This window comes from Oncorhynchus gorbuscha, linkage group LG08 (genome assembly GCF_021184085.1).
Source record: "Oncorhynchus gorbuscha isolate QuinsamMale2020 ecotype Even-year linkage group LG08, OgorEven_v1.0, whole genome shotgun sequence".
Classification (NCBI taxonomy): domain Eukaryota; kingdom Metazoa; phylum Chordata; class Actinopteri; order Salmoniformes; family Salmonidae; genus Oncorhynchus; species Oncorhynchus gorbuscha.
The window spans coordinates 76,084,769-76,109,883 of record NC_060180.1 but is presented as its reverse complement, the minus strand read 5'-3'; the positions used below and the strand labels follow the sequence as shown (position 1 = coordinate 76,109,883).

At 42.2% G+C, this 25,115-nt stretch overlaps 1 protein-coding gene across 1 annotated transcript in view; it reads right to left on the bottom strand.

The window, feature by feature from the left end:
- Window positions 1-4,805: 4,805 nt before the first annotated feature.
- LOC124042192 (acetyl-coenzyme A synthetase, cytoplasmic-like) overlaps window positions 4,806-25,115 on the bottom strand; it is a 36,866-nt gene continuing 16,556 nt past the window's right edge. Inside the window, exons 6-17 of the mRNA XM_046360595.1 lie at window positions 23,823-23,895; window positions 21,058-21,133; window positions 20,257-20,264; window positions 18,096-18,172; window positions 15,664-15,801; window positions 15,201-15,371; window positions 13,860-13,993; window positions 11,295-11,363; window positions 7,277-7,453; window positions 6,601-6,630; window positions 6,256-6,330; window positions 4,806-6,145 (exon numbers count right to left, since the gene is read on the bottom strand). Of these exons, the coding sequence (XP_046216551.1) occupies window positions 6,267-6,330; window positions 6,601-6,630; window positions 7,277-7,453; window positions 11,295-11,363; window positions 13,860-13,993; window positions 15,201-15,371; window positions 15,664-15,801; window positions 18,096-18,172; window positions 20,257-20,264; window positions 21,058-21,133; window positions 23,823-23,895 (1,017 nt within the window). The 3' untranslated portion in view covers window positions 4,806-6,145; window positions 6,256-6,266. The remainder of the gene's footprint in view (window positions 6,146-6,255; window positions 6,331-6,600; window positions 6,631-7,276; window positions 7,454-11,294; window positions 11,364-13,859; window positions 13,994-15,200; window positions 15,372-15,663; window positions 15,802-18,095; window positions 18,173-20,256; window positions 20,265-21,057; window positions 21,134-23,822; window positions 23,896-25,115) is intronic.

Sequence of the window (25,115 nt, the reverse complement as noted above, 5' to 3'; positions counted from 1 at the left end):
CTTGCTTGTTTCTAGGTGACCAAATACTTATTTTCCACCATAATTTGCAAATAAATTCATTAAAAATCCTACAATGTGATTTTCTGGAATTTGTTTCTCTCATTTTGTCTGTCATAGTTGAAGTGTACCTATGATGAAAATTACAGGCCTCTCTCATATTTTTAAGTGGGAGAACTTGCACAATTGGTGGCTGACTAAATACTTTTTTTGCCCCACTGTATGTACATGTAGGTAGAGTTATTAAAGTGACTGTGCAGAGATAACAAACAGCAGCAGTGTATGTGAAGAGTGTGAAGGAATGTGAATGTGTGTGTGTGCATGTTTGTGTGTCCGTGTAGTATGTGTGAGCGTGTGGTTAGAGTCCAGTGAATGTTCATGTACATCGAGGCTGTGCAAGAGAGTCTGCAAAATTGCGTCTGGGATGAAATAATACATTATGGCCTTTCTCTTGCATTTCAAAGATGATTTTGCATATCCTTGCTTCAGGTCCTGAGCTACAGGCAGTTAGATTTGGGTATGACATTTCAGGTCCTGAGCTACAGGCAGTTAGATTTGGGTATGACATTTCAGGTCCTGAGCTACAGGCAGTTAGATTTGGGTATGACATTTCAGGTCCTGAGCTACAGGCAGTTAGATTTGGGTATGACATTTCAGGTCCTGAGCTACAGGCAGTTAGATTTGGGTATGACATTTCAGGTCCTGAGCTACAGGCAGTTAGATTTGGGTATGACATTTCAGGTCCTGAGCTACAGGCAGTTAGATTTGGGTATGACATTTCAGGTCCTGAGCTACAGGCAGTTAGATTTGGGTATGACATTTCAGGTCCTGAGCTACAGGCAGTTAGATTTGGGTATGACATTTCAGGTCCTGAGCTACAGGCAGTTAGATTTGGGTATGACATTTCAGGTCCTGAGCTACAGGCAGTTAGATTTGGGTATGACATTTCAGGTCCTGAGCTACAGGCAGTTAGATTTGGGTATGACATTTCAGGTCCTGAGCTACAGGCAGTTAGATTTGGGTATGACATTTTAGGTCCTGAGCTACAGGCAGTTAGATTTGGGTATGACATTTTAGGCGAAAATTGAAAAAAAAGGTCCAATCCTTATTAAGGCATGTGTGTGTGTCCTTCAATCAGAAACATATTTGTCCTTCATTCAAAAAAATTTCCAATCCTTCAATCAGAAAACATATTTGTCCTTCAATCAGAAACATATTTGTCCTTCAGTCAGAAATATATTTGTCCTTCAATCAGAAAACATATTTGTCCTTCAATCAGAAAACATATTTGTCCTTCAGTCAGAAATATATTTGTCCTTCAATCAGAAAACATATTTGTCCTTCAATCAGAAATATATTTGTCCTTCAATCAGAAAACATATTTGTCCTTCAATAAAAATATATTTGTCCTTCAATCAGAAATATATTTGTCCTTCAATCAGAAAACATATTTGTCCTTCAATAAAAATATATTTGTCCTTCAATAAAAATATATTTGTCCTTCAATCAGAAACATATTTGTCCTTCAATCAGAAATATATTTGTCCTTCAATCAGAAATATATTTGTCCTTCAATCAGAAAACATATGTGTACTTCAATCAGAAAACATATTTGTCCTTCAATCAGAAATATGTGTCCTTCAATCAGAAAACATATTTGTCCTTCAATCAGAAAACATATTTGTTCCTTCAATCAGAGACAGAAACAGGGAAAGAACAGGTCCTGTGTGGTTAAGTTGGTAGAGGCCTTTGCAGCTCCAAGGTTTGTAGGATCAAGAAAGGCATTTCAATTTACAATGTATAGGTGACATGAAAACATGAGACATTTCCCACTTGAGACATTTCCCTCTTGAGACTCATGGTCATAAAGTTGTTTTTTGTAACCCTGGATTGTAAACTGTCATGGTCAAAACATATTGATACAACAGTAGCTAAGATGGGGAGAAGTCTGTCTATAATAAAGCACTGCTCTGCCTTCTTAACAACACTATCAACAAGGCAGGTCCTACGAGCCCTAGTTTCTACCTTCTTAACAACACTATCAACAAGGCAGGTCCTACAGGCCCTAGTTTCTACCTTCTTAACAACACTATCAACAAGGCAGGTCCTACAGGCCCTAGTTTCTACCTTCATAACAGGACTATCAACAAGGCAGGTCCTACAGGCCCTAGTTTCTACCTTCTTAACAGCACTATCAACAAGGCAGGTCCTACAGGCCCTAGTTTCTACCTTCTTAACAGCACTATCAACAAGGCAGGTCCTACAGGCCCTAGTTTCTACCTTCATAACAGGACTATCAACAAGGCAGGTCCTACAGGCCCTAGTTTCTACCTTCTTAACAACACTATCAACAAGGCAGGTCCTACAGGCCCTAGTTTCTACCTTCTTAACAACACTATCAACTAGGCAGGTACTACAGGCCCTAGTTTCTACCTTCTTAACAGCACTATCAACAAGGCAGGTCCTACAGGCCCTAGTTTCTACCTTCTTAACAGCACTATCAACAAGGCAGGTCCTACAGGCCCTAGTTTCTACCTTCTTAACAACACTATCAACAAGGCAGGTCCTACAGGCCCTAGTTTCTACCTTCTTAACAACACTATCAACAAGGCAGGTCCTACAGGCCCTAGTTTCTACCTTCTTAACACTATCAACAAGGCAGGTCCTACAGGCCCTAGTTTCTACCTTCTTAACAACACTATCAACAAGGCAGGTCCTACAGGCCCTAGTTTCTACCTTAACAGCACTATCAACAAGGCAGGTCCTACAGGCCCTAGTTTCTACCTTAACAGCACTATCAACAAGGCAGGTCCTACAGGCCCTAGTTTCTACCTTCTTAACAACACTATCAACAAGGCAGGTCCTACAGGCCCTAGTTTCTACCTTCTTAACAACACTATCAACAAGGCAGGACCTACAGGCCCTAGTTTCTACCTTCTTAACAACACTATCAACAAGGCAGGACCTACAGGCCCTAGTTTCTACCTTCTTAACAACACTATCAACAAGGCAGGTCCTACAGGCCCTAGTTTCTACCTTCTTACATTTACATTTACATTTAAGTCATTTAGCAGATGCTCTTATCCAGAGCGACTTACAACAACACTATCAACAAGGCAGGTTCCACAGGTCCTAGTTTTGTCGCACCTGGACGACTGTTCAGTCGTGTGGTCAGGTGCCACAAAAAGGGACTTAGGAAAATTGCAGTTGTCTCAGAACAGGGCAGCACAGCTGGCCCTTAAAAAGACACAGAGAGCTAATATTAATCATATGCATGTCAATCTCTCCTGGCTCAAAGTGGAGGAGAGATTGACTTCATCACTACTTGTTTTTGTAAGAGGTTGACATGTTGAATGCATCGAGCTGTCTGTTTAAACTACTGGCACACATCTCAGACACCCATGCATATCCCACAAGACACAAGAGGTCTCTTCACAGTCCCCAAGTCCAGAACAGACTTTGGGAGGTGCACAGTACGACATAGAGCCATGACTACATGGAACTCTATTCCACAGTACGACATAGAGCCATGACTACATGGAACTCTATTCCACAGTACTACATAGAGCCATGACTACATGGAACTCTATTCCACATTACTACATAGAGCCATGACTACATGGAACTCTATTCCACATTACTACATAGAGCCATGACTACATGGAACTCTATTCCACAGTACTACATAGAGCCATGACTACATGGAACTCTATTCCACATTACTACATAGAGCCATGACTACATGGAACTCTATTCCACAGTACTACATAGAGCCATGACTACATGGAACTCTATTCCACAGTACTACATAGAGCCATGACTACATGGAACTCTATTCCACATTACTACATAGAGCCATGACTACATGGAACTCTATTCCACAGTACTACATAGAGCCATGACTACATGGAACTCTATTCCACATCAGGTAACTGATGCAGCAGTAGAATCAGATTTTAAAAACAGATAAAAACACACCTTATGGAACAGCGGGGGACTGTGAAGAGACACAGGTACAAACACATGCATACGCCTGCGTAGTGATATTGTTGTAGCGTAGCGTTAAATATTTAGCATTGTAGATATGTAGTGACGTAATGATGTTATGTGTACTGTTTTTTTTTATCTCGTTTAAAATGTTTAGACGCCAGGCAGAGTAGCTGAGGCCTTGGCGGCAGCTAATGGGAATCCCTTCATAAAACACCCTACAGCGTGGCCTCTAATTCAATCTGTCTAAAGGTCATTTCCCATCTGCAACGATTACAGTAAATGCAGTATCCTCTAGCGTGGGAACATTGCCTTTAAATTTAAATCACGCGGTAATGCTGAATTTCCGCCATACGGATTGAATAGAGCCCTAAAGCACAGTTGTGATCTGACTTGTCTAGCCCGGTGATACCGTCAGGGCACCAGAAGAGGGCGTCGGTGAGGCCATGTTCCTGCTTTCTGTCCTCTGCCTTTTTTTCTAAACAAGCAACTGCCCTGTTAGAAAAGAAACACGAGGATTTTCAACTTGATCATATGAATTTGAAAAGAACAATCGTTAAACATGAACCACTTTTATTCTCAAGTCATAAAAACATACAATCTCTAGTTGGCAATATATATTCACGTCCAAACAAATACAAGCCCTGGTGAAGAAGTGTGGAAAGCTGACTGGACTCCCTGGGATAGTTTTCATAGCTTTAAAGAGTGAACAGCTAGCTAGCTTTCCTTCATAATTTAGACATTAGCGATCAGTATTAATCTATCGGTCTGAGGAGCACTTTGTGAAAAGCAAGATGGAAGCTACAGGCTGATTAATCACGTTGATCAATCCTGAGCTCATCAATCATTTAGAACACTGAGAGAATGTCCCAGAGGTTAGGTTACCGAGCAACAAACAAGATGGACGATACAGGCTGATACACTGAGAGAATGTCCCAGAGGTTAGGTTACCGAGCAACAAACAAGATGGACGATACAGGCTGATACACTGAGAGAATGTCCCAGAGGTTAGGTTACCGAGCAACAAACAAGATGGACGATACAGGCTGATACACTGAGAGAATGTCCCAGAGGTTAGGTTACCGAGCAACAAACAAGATGGACGATACAGGCTGATACACTGAGAGAATGTCCCAGAGGTTAGGTTACCGAGCAACAAACAAGATGGACGATACAGGCTGATACACTGAGAGAATGTCCCAGAGGTTAGGTTACCGAGCAACAAACAAGATGGACGATACAGGCTGATACACTGAGAGAATGTCCCAGAGGTTAGGTTACCGAGCAACAAACAAGATGGACGATACAGGCTGATACACTGAGAGAATGTCCCAGAGGTTAGGTTACCGAGCAACAAACAAGATGGACGATACAGGCTGATACACTGAGAGAATGTCCCAGAGGTTAGGTTACCGGGCAACAAACAAGATTCTGATTCTGATTCTGGGTCCAGTTCACCTCAATATCTGCCCACCCGTTATTACAAGTAGACTGACATTGTTGCATTAACAACTATTTGTAAAATTATTTTTACCCGTTTGGAAAGAATATGTAGAAACGGAATGTAACGCTTGGACATTCATCGGACTGTTGCGTCTGTATTCCTTTTGTCTACATATAATAACTCAAAGTCAATTTTCCCATAAAATCTGATCTAGGATCTGTCCTCCCAACCCTAATCCCACCCCCAAACACAGCACAAAAAAAATCCCTGAGACTGATCTCAGGACCAGTGTCATATTCATATGCATCATGAGAGAGGACATGACGAAGAACCTCTCTGGGTGTTTCTAAATAGTCTAACCTGGCTTCCCCTCTCCGCGTCTCCTCTCCGCGTCTCCTCTCCTTAATCTGCACTGATATACAAAACTGAATAGGTGAGAGAACATAAATATCCCATCCGCCGTAGTCTATATCCTATAATTCACCTATCCTGCGTTTTCAGAAAAATAAAGATAAAGGAGAGGAGAGAAGGAGAGGACACGAGGAGAGGACGGCACCTGACAGTGTTTGACATGCTGCCCCCCTTCCCCTCAAGCAGCTGTCTCCCACCGCTGGCTGAACAGCACCTCCACGACCTTAGGGTCAGCCAGGGTTGAAAGGTCACCTAGATCCTTCTCATTCCGGGCGATCTGCCTCAGGACCCTCCTCATGATCTTACCTGATGTTTTTGGTTAAACATAAATAAAATAAAAAAATAAAATTAAAAAAATGTATTATAAAATGTTTGTAAAAGTCCAATCATCATGTGATGTAAAACAGTGTACGTACCAGAACGTGTTTTAGGAAGTCCAGGAGCGTTCTGGATGAAGTCTGGAGTGGCGATCGGACCAATCTTCTCTCTCACTGACAAGACATAAGAAATAAAAAAATAAAAAACGTTTTAACGTGAAATATTATACCATCAGGAAGGAAAACTGTCTGGTGGTCCGGAGAATTGATCTGATAGTAACAGACATGATCTCACAGCCAGATGCCGTAACCTTGCATTCCTTCTACAAACCTGGAATGCAAGGCAATTAACAAACATACTGTAGATTTGACTTTCAATTTCAGTCAATTTGATTCCTGTTTATTTTGTCTTCTTCTAGTTTTTCCTTCGTCTGAAAACCCTACCTTGCCTCTTGAGTTCGTTCAACAGGTGACCTGGAGGGAGACAACACTGTGGGTTATCATCATCATCATCCATCTATATATGTATCTACTGTATAGATCTAATCTACTGTATTGGGTTAGTTCTACAAGGGGTAACCTGTAATCTTGGGTTAGTTCTACAAGGGGTAACCTGTAATCTTGGGTTAGTTCTACAAGGGGTAACCTGTAATCTTGGGTTAGTTCTACAAGGGGTAACCTGTAATCTTGGGTTAGTTCTACAAGGGGTAACCTGTAATCTTGGGTTAGTTCTACAAGGGGTAACCTGTAATCTTGGGTTAGTTCTACAAGGGGTAACCTGTAATCTAGTGTTAGTTCTACAAGGGGTAACCTGTAATCTTGGGTTAGTTCTACAAGGGGTAACCTGTAATCTAGTGTTAGTTCTACAAGGGGTAACCTGTAATCTAGTGTTAGTTCTAAAAGGGGTAACCTGTAATCTTGGGTTAGTTCTACAAGGGGTAACCTGTAATCTTGGGTTAGTTCTACAAGGGGTAACCTGTAATCTTGGGTTAGTTCTACAAGGGGTAACCTGTAATCTTGGGTTAGTTCTACAAGGGGTAACCTGTAATCTTGGGTTAGTTCTACAAGGGGTAACCTGTAATCTTGGGTTAGTTCTACAAGGGGTAACCTGGTCAAACACCTTGTCTCTTGAGTTCGTTCAACAGAGTGCGGTTGAACTCTCTGCAGTCCTTCAGAGTAACGAAACAGTAGAGACACTCCCCCTTGACCGCGTGGGGTCTGCTGACCACTGCAGCCTCGGCCACTGCTCCGTGGTCTGTTAGAGCGGACTCTACCTCCGCTGTACTCAACAGGTGACCTGGAGGAAGACGTGCACACATGGGTTTTCTTACTGACTATACAGAGTTATCACTAAATCACAACACAGGGTTATTATAACCCCAACAGAGAGAACAGCTTGGTTTATCACTAAATCACAATACAGGGTTATTATAACCCCAACAGAGAGAACAGCTTGGTTTATCACTAAATCACAATACAGGGTTATTATAACCCCAACAGAGAGAACAGCTTGGTTTATCACTAAATCACAATACAGGGTTATTATAACCCCAACAGAGAGAACAGCTTGGTTTATCACTAAATCACAATACAGGGTTATTATAACCCCAACAGAGAGAACAGCTTGGTTTATCACTAAATCACAATACAGGGTTATTATAACCCCAACAGAGAGAACAGCTTGGTTTATCACTAAATCACAATACAGGGTTATTATAACCCCAACAGAGAGAACAGCTTGGTTTATCATTAAATCCCAATACAGGGTCATTATAACCCCAACAGAGAGAACAGCTTGGTTTATCACTAAATCACAATACAGGGTTATTATAACCCCAACAGAGAGAACAGCTTGGTTTATCACTAAATCACAATACAGGGTTATTATAACCCCAACAGAGAGAACAGCTTGGTTTATCACTAAATCACAATCACAATACAGGGTTATTATAACAGGGTTATTATAACCCCAACAGAGAGAACAGCTTGGTTTATCACTAAATCACAATACAGGGTTATTATAACCCCAACAGAGAGAACAACTTGGTTTATCACTAAATCACAATACAGGGTTATTATAACCCCAACAGAGAGAACAGCTTGGTTTATCACTAAATCACAATACAGGGTTATTATAACCCCAACAGAGAGAACAGCTTGGTTTATCACTAAATCACAATACAGGGTTATTATAACCCCAACAGAGAGAACAGCTTGGTTTATCACTAAATCACAATACAGGGTTATTATAACCCCAACAGAGAGAACAGCTTGGTTTATCACTAAATCAGAAACGGCCCAGAACAGAGTTCACCGATGAGGCCTTCTGCTCTACTGGTTAAAATCAATAGGTTAAGTAAGTCAATCACTCGTCAATTAATTAATAGATCAAATGTATTTATACAACACTTTTCACAGCGACATTTATCACAAAGCGCTTTACAATAATCCAACCTACACCCCCCCCCCCAAAAAAAAAGCCAGCAGCACCACAGTGGAAAAACTCTGGGGGAAAAAATGACCTGATACGTTGATCATGTCATCTATCCTGCCTGTGATCCAGTAGTAGCCATCTCTATCCCTCCTGCAGCCTGGGAAACAATGACTGAATTAATGACTGAATTAATGACTGAATGAATGGCTGAACGAGCAATAATACTTAAGAGGCCATGTGTTATAATATGATATAACAGTGGTTGTAGAGGATCGGACATAACAGGGCAGGATCTAACAGGACAGGATCTAACAGCATCTAACAGGACAGGATCTAACAGGACAGGATCTAACAGCATCTAACAGGACAGGATCTAACAGGATCTAACAGGACAGGATATAACAGCATCTAACAGGACAGGATCTAACAGGACAGGATCTAACAGGATCTAACAGGACAGGATATAACAGCATCTAACAGGACAGGATATAACAGCATCTAACAGGACAGGATCTAACAGGATCTAACAGGACAGGATATAACAGGACAGGATCTAACAGGACAGGATATAACAGGATCTAACAGGACAGGATATAACAGGATCTAACAGGACAGGATATAACAGCATCTAACAGGACAGGATATAACAGCATCTAACAGGACAGGATCTAACAGGACAGGATCAAACAGAATCTAACAGGACAGGATCTAACAGGACAGGATCTAACAGCATCTAACAGGACAGGATCTAACAGCATCTAACAGGACAGGATATAACAGCATCTAACAGGACAGGATCTAACAGGACAGGATCTAACAGGATCTAACAGGACAGGATATAACAGCATCTAACAGGACAGGATATAACAGCATCTAACAGGACAGGATCTAACAGGATCTAACAGGACAGGATATAACAGGACAGGATCTAACAGGACAGGATATAACAGGATCTAACAGGACAGGATATAACAGGATCTAACAGGACAGGATATAACAGCATCTAACAGGACAGGATATAACAGCATCTAACAGGACAGGATCTAACAGGACAGGATCAAACAGCATCTAACAGGACAGGATCTAACAGGATCTAACAGGACAGGATCTAACAGGACAGGATCAAACAGCATCTAACAGGACAGGATCTAACAGGATCTAACAGGACAGGATCTAACAGGACAGGATCTAACAGGATCTAACAGGACAGGATCTAACAGGATATAACAGGACAGGATCTAACAGGACAGGATCTAACAGGACAGGATCTAACAGGACAGGATCTATCAGGATCTAACAGGACAGGATCTAACAGGACAGGATCTAACAGGACAGGATCTAACAGGACAGGATCTAACAGGACAGGATCTATCAGGATCTAACAGGACAGGATCTAACAGGATCTAACAGGACAGGATCTAACAGGATCTAACAGGACAGGATCTAACAGGTCAGGATCTATCAGGATCTAACAGGACGGGATCTAACAGGATCTAACAGGACAGGATCTATCAGGATCTAACAGGACGGGATCTAACAGGATCTAACAGGACAGGATCTAACAGGACAGGATATATCAGGATCTAACAGGACAGGATCTAACAGGATCTAACAGGACAGGATCTAACAGGACAGGATCTAACAGGATCTAACAGGACAGGATCTAACAGGATCTAACAGGACAGGATCTAACAGGACAGGATCTAACAGGACAGGATCTAACAGGACAGGATCTAACAGGATCTAACAGGATAGGATCTAACAGGATCTACCAGGATCTAACAGGACAGGATCTAACAGGACGGGATCTAACAGGACAGGATCTAACAGGACAGGATCTAACAGGATCTAACAGGATAGGATCTAACAGGATCTACCAGGATCTAACAGGACAGGATCTAACAGGATGGGATCTAACAGGATGGGATCTAACAGGACAGGATCTATCAGGATCTAACAGGACAGGATCTACCAGGATCTAACAGGACAGGATCTATCAGGATCTAACAGGACAGGATCTACCAGGATCTAACAGGACAGGATCTATCAGGATCTAACAGGACAGGATCTATCAGGATCTAACAGGACAGGATCTACCAGGATCTAACAGGATAGGATCTAACAGGATGGGATCTAACAGGACAGGATCTAACAGGACAGGATCTAACATGATGGGAATTCCAAACCACCCGTTGTATAATGAATTAATGAAGTACCACGTTAGCATTAAGTAAAAACATTTTAATTTTTTTATTTAACCTTTAATTAACCTTTAGTCAGTGAAGAACAAATTCTTATTTACAATGGTCGCTGGTGATGGGATGTGTGGGGTCCTTGGTGATGGGATGTGGGGAGTCCTTGGTGATGGGATGTGGGGAGTCCTTGGTGATGGGATGTGGGGAGTCCTTGGTGATGGGATGTGTGGGGTCCTTGGTCACACACACACAGCCACACAGAAACACACACACAAACGCAGTCACACACAGTCACAGTCACACACACACACACATTCACACAGAAACACACACACACACAGAAACAGTCACAGACACACACACACACACACACACACACACACACACACACACACACACACACACACACACACACACACACACACACACACACACACACACACACGGTCTCAGTCTGCCAGAAGGTGTCCACGACGGGACATCTCATCTGACCAACAACCTCATAGTACCAATGCCACGCCTCCGGGTTGATGGGCTCGCCTACAGTTCCCAGGATCCTCAGCGATGACAGGTCGTATCTGCAGAAAGTGACAGGGTTAGAGCGTAAAGGGCTGAGTTCGACAATGCAGTTGAGACTGATCAAGAAATCCCCTTGCATCGTAAATAACTACTCAATATCATTTGTAAATCAGTCAGTCACAATTGGCCCATGATACATGTCCATGTTGATGGGGAGTGGTCCATGCTGATGGGGAGTGGTCCATGATGATGGGGAGTGGTCCATAATGATGGGGAGTGGTCCATGATGATGGGGAGTGGTCCATGATGATGGGGAGTGGTCCATGATGATGGGGAGTGGTCCATGATGATGGGGAGTGGTCCATGATGAAGGGGAGTGGTCCCATGTTGATGGGGAGTGGTCCAGGATGATGGGGAGTGGTCCCATGTTGATGGGGAGTGGTCCATGATAATGGGGAGTGGTCCATGTTGATGGGGAGTGGTCCACGATGATGGGGAGTGGTCCACGTTGATGGGGAGTGGTCCACGATGATGGGGAGTGGTCCACGATGATGGGGAGTGGTCCACGATGATGGGGAGATGTTCCACGATGATGGGGAGTGGTCCACGATGATGGGGAGTGGTCCACGATGATGGGGAGTGGTCCATGTTGATGGGGAGTGGTCCATGATGAAGGGGAGTGGTCCATGATGATGGGGAGTGGTCCATGATGATGGGGAGTGGTCCATGATGATGGGGAGTGGTCCATGATGATGGGGAGTGGTCCATGATGAAGGGGAGTGGTCCCATGTTGGTGGGGAGTGGTCCATGATGATGGGGAGTGGTCCAGGATGATGGGGAGTGGTCCCATGTTGATGGGGAGTGGTCCCATGTTGATGGGGAGTGGTCCCATGTTGATGGGGAGTGGTCCATGTTGATGGGGAGTGGTCCATGATGATGGGGAGTGGTCCATGATGATGGGGAGTGGTCCATGTTTTTTACTGCTTTATTACTACTGCTTTATTACTGCTGCTTTATTACTGCTGCTTTATTACTGCTGCTTTATTACTGCTGCTTTAATACTGCTTTATTACTGCTGCTTTATTACTGCTGCTTTATTACTGCTGCTTTATAACTGCTTTATTACTGCTTTATTACTGCTGCTTTATTACTGCTGCTTTATTACTGCTGCTTTATTACTGCTGCTTTATTACTACTGCTTTATTACTGCTGCTTTATTACTGCTGCTTTATTACTGCTTTATTACTGCTGCTTTATTACTGCTTTATTACTGCTGCTTTATTACTGCTGCTTTATTACTGCTTTATTACTGCTGCTTTATTACTGCTGCTTTATTACTGCTGCTTTATTACTGCTGCTTTATTACTGCTGCTTTATTACTGCTGCTTTATTACTGCTTTATTGCTGCTGCTTTATTTTTACTGCTTTATTACTACTGCTTTATTACTGCTTTATTACTGCTGCTTTATTACTGCTTTATTACTGCTTTATTACTGCTGCTTTATTACTGCTTTATTACTGCTTTATTACTGCTTTATTACTGCTTTATTACTGCTTTATTACTGCTTTATTACTGCTTTATTACTGCTGCTTTATTACTGCTGCTTTATTACTGCTGCTTTATTACTGCTTTATTACTGCTTTATTACTGCTTTATTACTGCTGCTTTATTACTGCTTTATTACTGCTTTATTACTGCTTTATTACTGCTGCTTTATTACTGCTTTATTACTGCTGCTTTATTACTGCTTTATTACTGCTGCTTTATTACTGCTGCTTTATTACTGCTGCTTTATTACTGCTGCTTTATTACTGCTGCTTTATTACTGCTGCTTTATTACTGCTTTATTACTGCTTTATTTTTACTGCTTTATTACTGCTGCTTTATTACTGCTGCTTTATTACTGCTGCTTTATTACTGCTTTATTACTGCTGCTTTATTACTGCTTTATTACTGCTTTATTACTGCTGCTTTATTACTGCTTTATTACTGCTTTATTACTGCTGCTTTATTACTGCTGCTTTATTACTGCTGCTTTATTACTGCTGCTTTATTACTGCTTTATTACTGCTGCTTTATTACTGCTGCTTTATTACTGCTTTATTACTGCTGCTTTATTACTGCTGCTTTATTGCTGCTTTATTGCTGCTTTATTGCTGCTTTATTTTTACTGCTTTATTACTGCTTTATTACTGCTGCTTTATTACTGCTGCTTTATTACTGCTGCTTTATTACTGCTGCTTTATTACTGCTTTATTACTGCTTTATTACTGCTTTATTTTTACTGCTTTATTACTGCTGCTTTATTACTGCTGCTTTATTACTGCTTTATTTTTACTGCTTTATTACTGCTTTATTACTGCTGCTTTATTACTGTGGTTTAGACCAGTGCTCATCTTCTAACAGTTGCCTGAGTTTCCACATTGTAGACCATTCCATTGTTCCTGAAGTTAAATAACCACCCACTCTGCGCACTGGATGATGCCAAATGAACTCGCCCACTGTGAGAAGACATAGCATGCGGAGGTGTCTCTTACTTTTGTGTGTCTCTTACTTTTGTAGTGGCTCTTTCCCGTACTTCATCAGAAGGCGTATGGCTGTGGGAGCTGTGTAGAACTTGGTCACTCTGTACTTCTCAATCACCTCCCAGAAACGCCCAACGTGAGGGTGGACTGGAATACCCTCGAACTGGAGAACACAAACCGTAATCAGATGGATTATTTTACATAACATGACATATCTGTCTTCAGGACTGCAGACATGTATGTTGCAGACAGATATAATGAAGACAGATATACACGCAGACAGATATAATGAAGACAGATATACACGCAGACAGATATAATGCAGACAGGTGTAATGCAGACATGTATGTTGCAGACAGATATAATGCAGACATACATAATGCAGACAGATATAATGCAGACATATATAATGCAGACAGATATAATGCAGACAGATATAATGCAGACAGATATAATGCAGACAGATATAATGCAGACATATATAATGCAGACATATATAATGCAGACAGATATCATGCAGACATATATAATGCAGACATATATAATGCAGACAGATATCATGCAGACATACATAATGCAGACAGATATCATGAAGACAGATACACATGCAGACAGATATAATGCTGACAGATACACATGCAGACAGATATAATGCAGACAGATATAATGCAGACATGTATGTTGCAGACAGATACAATGCAGACAGATATAATGCAGACATGTATGTTGCAGACAGATATAATGCAGACATGTATGTTGCAGACATATATAATGCAGACAGATATAATGAAGACAGATATACATGCAGACAGATACAATGCAGACAGATACAATGCAGACATATAATGCAGACATATATGTTTCAGACAGATATAATCCTGCCTGCCAGTCTAGGAGTCTTAGTCTTTTACTGCTTTACATTAACATATGTCAGAAACCAGTTCTATACCAGTTCTACTAACCAGTTCTATACCAGTTCTATACCAGTTCTACTGACCAGTTCTACTGACCAGTTCTACTGACCAGTTCTACTGACCAGCTCTATACCAGTTCTATACCAGTTCTATACCAGTTCTACACCAGTTCTATACCAGTTCTACTGACCAGTTCTATACCAGTTCCAGTGACCAGCTCTATACCAGTTCTACTGACCAGTTCTACTGACCAGTTCTATACCAGTTCTACTGACCAGTTCTACTGACCAGTTCTATACCAGTTCTATACCAGTTCTACTGACCAGTTCTATACCAGTTCTACTGACCAGTTCTATACCAGTTCCAGTGACCAGCTCTATACCAGTTCTACTGACTAGTTCTACTGACCAGTTCTATACCAGTTCTACTGACCAGTTCTATTCCAGTTCTACTGACCAGTACGCTGGTAGCCCCGTTGGCCAGGGGTCCATAGGTGATGTAGGAGTGTCCGGTGATCCATCCTATATCAGCGGTACACCAGTACACATCGTCTGGCTGGTGGTCAAACACACACTTAAAGGTCAGAGAGGTGTAGAGCAGGTAGCCTGCTACCGTGTGGAGAACACCCTGTAGGGGAGGAAGACCCAGGGTTAACACACACACACACATTTAGAAACACACGCTTAAAACACAAAGGGTTAACACAGGACGACACACACACACACACACACACACACACACACACACACACACACACACACACACACACACACACACACACACACACACACACACACACACACACACACACACACACACACACACACACACACACATTTAGAAACACACGCTTAAAACACAAAGAGTTAACACAGGACGACACACACACACACACACATTTAGAAACATTTTGTCCTACCTTTGGTTTGCCAGTAGATCCGCTGGTATAAAGTATAAAGAGAGGATCCTCTGCATCCAGCCACTCAGGTTCACACTGCTCTGAGACCTGTCCCATCACCTCCTCCCAACACACATCACACGCTGCATCCCAGGGAGTCTGGACAACAGGAAATACAACAGGAGTCAGGTTCACACTGCTCTGAGACCTGTCCCATCACCTCCTCCCAACACAGGAAATACTACAGGAGTCAGGTTCACACTGCTCCGAGACCTGTCCCATCACCTCCTCCCAACACAGGAAATACAACAGGAGTCAGGTTCACACTGCTCTGAGACCTGTCCCATCAGCTCCTCCCAGGAATCAGGTTCACACTGCTCTGAGACCTGTCCTATCACCTCATCCCAACACAGGAAATACAACAGGAGTCAGTTTCACACTGCTCTGAGACCTGTCCCATCAGCTCCTCCCAGGAATCAGGTTCACACTGCTCTGAGACCTGTCCCATCACCTCCTCCCAGGAATCAGGTTCACACTGATCTGAGACCTGTCCCATCCCCTCCTCCCAGGAATCAGTTTTACACTGCTCTGAGACCTGTCCCATCCCCTCCTCCCAGGAATCAGGTTCACACTGCTCTGAGACCTGTCCCATCACCTCCTCCCAACACATACAGTAGAAATACAGTAGAAACACAACACAGTCAGAATACAGTAGAGATACAGTAGAAACACAACACAGTCAGAATACAGTAGAAATATAGTAGAAACACAACACAGTCAGAATACAGTAGAGATACAGTAGAAACACAACACAGTCAGAATACAGTAGAAATATAGTAGAAACACAACACAGTCAGAATACAGTAGAAATACAGTAGAAACACAACACAGTCGGAATACAGTAGAAATATAGTAGAAACACAACACAGTCAGAATACAGTAGAAATATAGTAGAAACACAACAGTCAGAATACAGTAGAAATACAGTAGAAACACAACACAGTCAGAATACAGTAGAAATATAGTAGAAACACAACACGGTCAGAATACAGTAGAAATATAGTAGAAAAACAACACAGTCAGAATACAGTAGAAATATAGTAGCAACACAACACAGTCAGAATACAGTAGAAATACAGTAGAAACACAACACAGTCGGAATACAGTAGAAATATAGTAGAAACACAACACAGTCAGAATACAGTAGAAATATAGTAGAAACACAACACAGTCAGAATACAGTAGAAATACAGTAGAAACACACAGTCAGAATACAGTAGAAATACAGTAGAAACACACAGTCAGAATACAGTAGAAATACAGTAGAAACACAACACAGTCAGAATACAGTAGAAATACAGTAGAAACACAACACAGTCAGAATACAGTAGAAATATAGTAGAAACACAACACAGTCAGAATACAGTAGAAATATAGTAGAAACACAACACAGTAGAAATACAGTAGAAACACAACACAGTAGAAATACAGTAGAAACACAACACAGTCAGAATACAGTAGAAATATAGTAGAAACACAACACGGTCAGAATACAGTAGAAATATAGTAGAAACACAACACAGTCAGAATACAGTAGAAATACAGTAGAAACACAATACAGTCAGAATACAGTAGAAATATAGTAGAAACACAACACGGTCAGAATACAGTAGAAATATAGTAGAAACACAACATGGTCAGAATACAGTAGAAATATAGTAGAAACACAACACAGTCAGAATACAGTAGAAATACAGTAGAAACACAACACAGTCAGAATACAGTAGAAATACAGTAGAAACACAACACAGTCAGAATACAGTAGAAATACATCAGAACTGTGTTCGTGGGGACCTTCAATGCTGCAGAAATGTTTTTGGTACCCTTCCCCAGATCTGTCAACTGTGGGAACTTATATGGACACATCTGAAGGATGATCAATGGAAACAGGATGCACCTGAGCTCAATTTCGAAAATCTCATAGCAAAGAGCATGAATACTTATGTAAATAAGGTATTTCTTATACATTTGTAAAAATGTTTAATAACCTGTATTCACTTTGTCATTATAATGGTATTGTGATGTCATTATAAAGGTATTGTGATGTCATTATAAAGGTATTGTGATGTCATTATGGGGTATTGTGATGTCATTATAAAGGTATTGTGATGTCATTATGGGGTATTGTGATGTCATTATAAAGGTATTGTGATGTCATTATGGGGTATTGTGATGTCTTTATAAAGGTATTGTGTGTAGATTGATGAGGGGGAAAAAAATGAATTTAATCCATTTTAGAATAAGGCTGTAACGTAACAAAATGTGGAAAAAGTCAAGGGGTCTGAATACTTTCCCAATGCACTGCATACCAGAGTACTTCGTGGTGCAGCTCAAGAAAAAAAATATGGGATTTGCAATAGACACTCCCAAACTAACAGTACATAGCTACACACCTGCAGTTTGTTAGAAACATCCCCACTTTGTATCCTCAGTGCGTGATGCTTAACTACTAGACATCTTTTAACAGTCGCTGAGTTGGAAGAATTGTCAGCCAATCAGGGATTGGCATTACGGGTTGCCCTATTGCCTGGGGCAAGTGAACTGAGCAGTAACCCTAACCTGTCACGCCCAGACATTCGTTATCTATGTTTTATGTATTATTTCAGTCAGGTCAGGGTGTGACGAGGGTGGGTATATGTGTTTTACCCTGTCTAGGGTTTTTATATATCTATGTTTTTAAAAATATGTCTAGGTAATGTAGTTCTATGGTGGCCTGAATTGGTTCCCAATCAGAGGCAGCTGTTTATCGTTGTGTCTGATTGGGGATGTTATTTAGGTTGCCAGTTTCCATGCTGGTTTTGTGGGTTATTGTCTATGTGTAGTTGCCTGTCAGCACTTGGTTTTTTATAGCATCTCGTTTGTTAGTTTGTTCAGTGTTCTTCCTTTATTAAAGGAAGTGTGTGTCACGCCCTGGTCTAAGTATTTTGTGTTTTTCTTCATGTATTGGGTCAGGCCAGGGTGTGGCATGGAGTTTTTGTATTGTGGTGTGTTTTGTCTTGGGGTTTTGGTGTGTATGTATTTGGGATTGTAGCTAGTGGGGTTATCTAGCAAAGTCTATGGCTGTCTGGAGTGGTTCTCAGTCAGAGGTAGGTGCTTATCGTTGTCTCTGATTGGGAACCATATTTAGGCAGCCATATTCTTTGGTTGTGTTGTGGGTGATTGTCCTGAGTGTCTTGACGTCCTTATTCTGTGTTAGTTTGCACCAGTTTAGGCTGTTTCGGTTTTCATTACGTTTATTGTTTTGTTGAGTTTTTGTATCGATTCGTGTTACGTTTGTTTTATTAAACATGGATCACAATATACACGCTGCAGTTTGGTCCGACTCTCCTTCACCACATGAAAACTGTGACAGAATCACCCACCGTAAACGGACCAAGCAGCGTGTCAACAGGCAGGAGCAGCCCAAAGAGGAGCTGCGTATTAAGGATTTCTGGACATGGGAGGAAATCCTCGACGGGAGAGGACCCTGGGCTAAACCAGGGGAGTGTAGCCGCCCAAAGGTGCAGCAGGAGAAGAGGAAACAGGAGCAGCCGAAAGAGGAGTACGGTTTGGACTATACTTCTTGGGAGGAGATAGAAGTAATGGAAGTATGTCTTCATATCACGCTGCGCCTTGGTCAATACGACGAACGTAACATAACCCATCAAGTTGAACCTGCGATAGAAAATAAAGTAAAAAAATTTGCAAACAATTTCAGTAGCCTAAAATGGATCTTTTCTGGTTCCTCCCAATTGGTTAAGTGAACGATAGACAATTGATGGCATTTATTGCAGTCGAGCAAGTTGAGCCTGTTCAGAGATTTATTTTACTGATAAGAAACAACATACAAAGAATTCCACTACTGTCAGATTCCCTTTGGGTACTTGGTTGATACTTGTTTGAGCACAGGACAGGTAACAGATGTATCTACAGTGCATTGGGAAAGTATTCAGACCTCTTGACTTTTTTCCACATTTTGTTACATTACAGCCTTATTCTACAATGAACGAAATAACGATTTTTCCACACAATACCCCATAATGATGAAGCGAAAACAGGTTTTTAGACATTTTTAGCAAAAACAGAAATACCTTATTTACAAAAATTTACTTTATTTACATAAGTATTCAGACCCTTTGCTATGAGACTCAACATTGAGCTCAGGTACATCCTGTTTCCATTGATCATCCTTGAGATGTTTCTACAACTTGATTGGAGTCCAACTGTGGTAAATTCAATTGATTGGGACATGATTTGGAAAGGCACACACCTGTCTATATAAGGTCCCACAGTGGACGGTGTATGTCAGAGCAAAAACCAATCCATGAGGTCAAAGTTTTCATAACTGTGACCTTAATTGCCTACCGTCTGTAAGCTGTTAGTGTCTTAACGACCGTTCCACAGGTGCATGTTCATTAAATGTTTATGGTTCATTGAACAGGCATGGGAAGTAGTGTCTCCACCCGGCACAGCCAAAAGAGGACTGGCCATCCCACATAGCCTGGTTCCTCTCTAGGTTTCTTCCTAGGTTATGGCCTTTCTAGGGAGTTTTTCCTAGCCACTGTGCTTCTACACCTGCATTGCTTGCTGTTTGGGGTTTTAGGCTGGGTTTCTGTACAGCACTTTGAGATATCAGCTGATGTACGAAGGGCTATATAAATACATTTGATTTGATTTGTTTAACCCTTTACAATGAAGATCTGTGAAGTTATTTGGATTTTTCAAATTATATTTTGAAAGACAGGGTCCTGAAAAAAGAGACGTTTCTTTTTTTGCTGAGTTTAGTAGCCTAAATATGCTGCTGATATGCTGTCATATGGCTGCGATGGCTGTTGGTCCCACCATTTATGTATATATATATATAAAAGATACTTTGACAATGTAAGTAATAATGAACTTGCCATGTCAATAAAGTCAATTGAATTGAATTGAGAGAGGGAGGGAGAGAGAGAGAGTTGGAGAGAGAGAGAGAGAGAGAGACAGAGAAAGAGAGAGAGACAGAGGGAGAGAGAGAGAGAGAAAGAGAGAGACAGAGAGAGAAAGACACAGAGAGAGAGAGAGACACACAGAGAGAGAGAGAGAGAGAGAGAGAGAGAGAGAGAGAGAGAGAGAGACAGAGAAAGAAAGAGAGAGAGACAGAGGGAGAGAGAGAGAGAGAAAGAGAGAGACAGAGAAAGACACAGAGAGAGAGAGAGACACACAGAGAGAGACACACAGAGAGAGAGAGAGAGAGAGAGAGAGAGAGAGAGAGACACAGAGAGAGAGAGAGGCCTTTGTGTATACCTCACTTGCCCCTTGAATTGAATTGAGAGAGTAGAATAGAGCTATAATCATGACCAGATTATAGACGATAACACTGTAAACATGACAACTTACTTCTCCTTGCACTTTTCCAGAGCTTCATCTGCTATCTGCTTCAGGTTGATCCATTTCTCCCCTCTGTGTACACCATCTGGAGCGAGAGGTAGGGAGGGAGGGGGGGGGGAGAGAGAAAGAGAGAGAAAAAGGGAGAAAGAGGGGGAGGGGGAGAGAGAGAAAGAGAGAGAGGGGGAAGAGGGAGAGAGAGAGAGAGGGGGAAGAGGGGAGAGAGAGAGAGAGGGGGAAGAGGGGAGAGAGAGAGAGGGGGAAGAGGGAGAGAGAGAGAGGAAGAGGGAGAGAGAGAGAGAGAGAGAGAGAGAGAGAGGGGGGGAGGGAGAGAGAGAGAGGGGGGAGAGAGAGAGAAAGAGGGGAGAGAGAGAGAGAAAGAGGGGGGAGAGAGAGAGAAAGAGGGGGAGAGAGAGAGAAAGAGGGGAGAGAGAGAGAGAAGAGAGAGAGAGAGAGAGAGAGAGAGAGAGAGAGAGAGAGAGAGAGAGAGAGAGAGAGAGAGAGAGAGAGAGGGGGGGAGACCCAAGCCAACATGTAATTACTTTACAACACATATGTCAGAGTCTAGGCCCGCGGGCCACATCCGGCCCGCGAGAAGGTTTTTTACGGCCCCTGGGATGATCTTGATTTGTTATTAGAACCGGCCCGCAGACCGCAGCAAGCCGGCAGCCCGCAGATCTTTTACACGCACCAATACTACATTTCCCACAATGCAACGGTGACGCACCGAGCAGTAGGCTGCTTCATTTCAATATTTATTGGCACAGCAGTTGTCAGCATCACAGTAAAATTAACTTTCAGATACCCATCAAAAATGGCAAAACGGAAGGTGGACACTGAGAACCGGGGTTTCAAACAAGGTGGGAGTCGGAGTATTTGTTCACGGAGGTAGCTGGAAAACCTGTGTGTCTTCTGTGTGGAGAAAGTGTGGCGGTACTGAAAGAGTATAATCTGAGACGACATTATGAAACGAAACACGCGGACAAAAACAAGAATATGGACATGGAACAAAGGCTACAAAAGGCAGAGGAATTAAAACGAGGCCTCAAATCTCGACAGGCTCTGTTCAAAAAAGCCAAATCACAAGGCCAGGCTGCTGTCAAGGCCAGTTTTATTTTGGCAGAAGAGATCGCTAAATCAGCCCGGCCATTTACGGAGGGGGATTTCATCAAAAACTGCATGATTAAAGTTTGTGACGAAGTTTGCCCAGAAAAAAGGCAACTCTTTTTAATTGTGAGTCTGAGCAGAAACACCATTGCCGAGAGAGTAGACCAGTTGTCCATCAATCTAAAAGAGCAGCTTGTGAAAAAGGGAAAAGATTTCATTGCATATTCCTTGGCTGTGGATGAGAGCACCGACATTTCTGACATTGCCCAGTTGTCAATTTTCATCCGCGGAGTGGACTCCAGCCTAAGCGTGACAGAGGAGTTTTTGGCTTTACGTCCTATGCATGGCACAACTACGGGGCATGATTTGTATGAAGAGGTGTCAAGATTTGTAAATGAGATGGAGCTGCCTTGGGAAAAACTTGTGGGTTTGACAACCGACGGAGCACCTGCGATGTGTGGACACAGGAGCGGACTGGTGGCGAAGATACGGGAAAAGATGCAAGAGGAAAACGCGACAGGTGAGCTGACAGCTTATCATTGTATCATACACCAGGAAGCGTTGTGCGGTAAAGCCTTGAAAATGGAGCATGTAATGAGCATCATCACGCGCACAGTTAACTTTATCAGAGCCAAAGGTTTGAATCACCGCCAGTTCAAGGCATTTCTGACGGAGTTAGAAACGGAGCATGGTGATTTGCCTTATCACACAGAGGTGCGATGGCTAAGCCAGGGAAAGGTGCTTCAAAGATGTTTCGAGCTTCGTGAGGAGATTTGTCTGTTCTTGGACAGCAAAGGGAAAGACACAACACAACTCCGAGACGAAATGTTTCTGTGTGAAATGGCTTTTCTGTGTGACATTACGAGTCATCTGAATGCAATGAACTTGCAGCTGCAGGGTCGGGATCGTGTCATCTCTGATATGTACAGTACAGTGAAGGCATTTAAAACCAAGTTGAGTGGATGATAGAAAATTGCTATTATTGTTTTTTTCTTTGAAGTAAATTTAGCCCACTTTTGCTAAAATAGAAAATATAGGCTACTGATGGTGCCTTGAATACCGGTTTCTTTCATTTAATGTTCATGTTATGGGGATTTTTATATAAAGGAAATTTGTCTTTTGTGTCTGTTGAAAATTAAAGATTACTGACAGAGCCATAAGAAAATATTGCTTTATTTATCTGATCATATTGGAATATATTTGTTAGGTTTTCAGTAGGTTCAATTAGGTTCACTAGACTATATGCGTCATTTAAAAAATTTTCAATGAACATTCGAACAGTCCGGCCCTCGGCTTGTAGCTAAATTTTTTATTTGGCCCTCCGTCCATTTGACTTTGACACCCCTGCTTTACAACTTCTGATAACAGATGACACTGACCACACCAGGATGTTGCCTAGCACGAGTCTAAAGTCCACATTTGATTGGGCATACTGAATGGTGTCATTTGATTGGGCATTAGCCACGTCATACTGAATGGTGTCATTTGATTGGGCATTAGTCACGTCATACTGAATGGTGTCATTTGATTGGGCATTAGCCACGTCATACTGAATGGTGTCATTTGATTGGGCATTAGCCACGTCATCCTGAATGGTGTCATTTTATTGGGCATTAGCCACATCATACTGAATGGGGTCATTTTATTGGCCGGTAGCCACACTATCTTACCTGCAGTCACCAGGATACTGCACTGGGAATCCAGGATCCTCTCACACAGAGACTCAGAGGAGAAGCCTGCAAACTGAACCCACACACACACACACACACACACACACACACACACACACACACACACACACACACACACACACACACACACACACACACACACACACACACACACACACACACACACACACACACACACACACACACACACACACACACACACACACACCACAGCAGGTCAGCTCAGTGAGGTTTTATAATAGACCAGGAAGCCAACATGTATGAGTCCTTTAACAGAACATTGTGATTGATGGTTATTATTCATACACTTGATATAAAACATGTTTTAAAGTATTTGATGTTGCTGGCTAGTTCCTCAATCTGTTTTAGTCAAGTCCTCGGTAAAAACAGCTGTAGTTAAAGGAGTTGGCTAAAGTCTCTATTATTCTGGGACCAGGTTGGTGGGGGGGGGGGCTGATCCTCTACAAACTAGCACTTGTGAAGGGGACAAGGTTGATAGTTCACAGGGGCAGAGAGATACTCAGCTTGGCATTTTAAATCTGTCATTCCAACTTCCGCTGAGATTATTCAGAGCACTCTACTTTATTATAGTAAATTGTTTCAGGACTCAATGGACTCTGGATCGATACCTTTACTGGTGCACTTGTGAAGGGGACAGGGTTGATAGTTGACAGGGGCAGAGAGAAAAGGACCTTTACAAAACTACTTATATCTAGAATGTGTCAAATCCAAACTAAATGAGACAAAGCAATACAGCCAGGATAGAGAACAGGATACCCAGAATGCCCCAGGATATAGAACAGAATACCCAGGATGGAGAACAGGATACCCAGGATACCCAGGATAGAGAACAGGATACCCAGGATACCCCAGGATACCCCAGGATACCCCAGGATAGAGAACAGAATACCCAGGATAGAGAACAGGATACCCAGGATACCCCAGGATAGAGAACAGGATACCCCAGGATAGAGAACAGGATACCCAGGATAGAGAACAGGATACCCAGGATAGAGAACAGGATACCCAGGATAGAGAACAGGATACCCAGGATACCCCAGGATAGAGAACAGGATACCCCAGGATACCCCAGGATAGAGAACAGGATACCCAGGATACCCAGGATAGAGAACAGGATACCCAGGATACCCAGGATAGAGAACAGGATACCCAGGATACCCCAGGATAGAGAACAGGATACCCAGGATACCCAGGATAGAGAACAGGATACCCAGGATACCCAGGATAGAGAACAGGATACCCAGGATACCC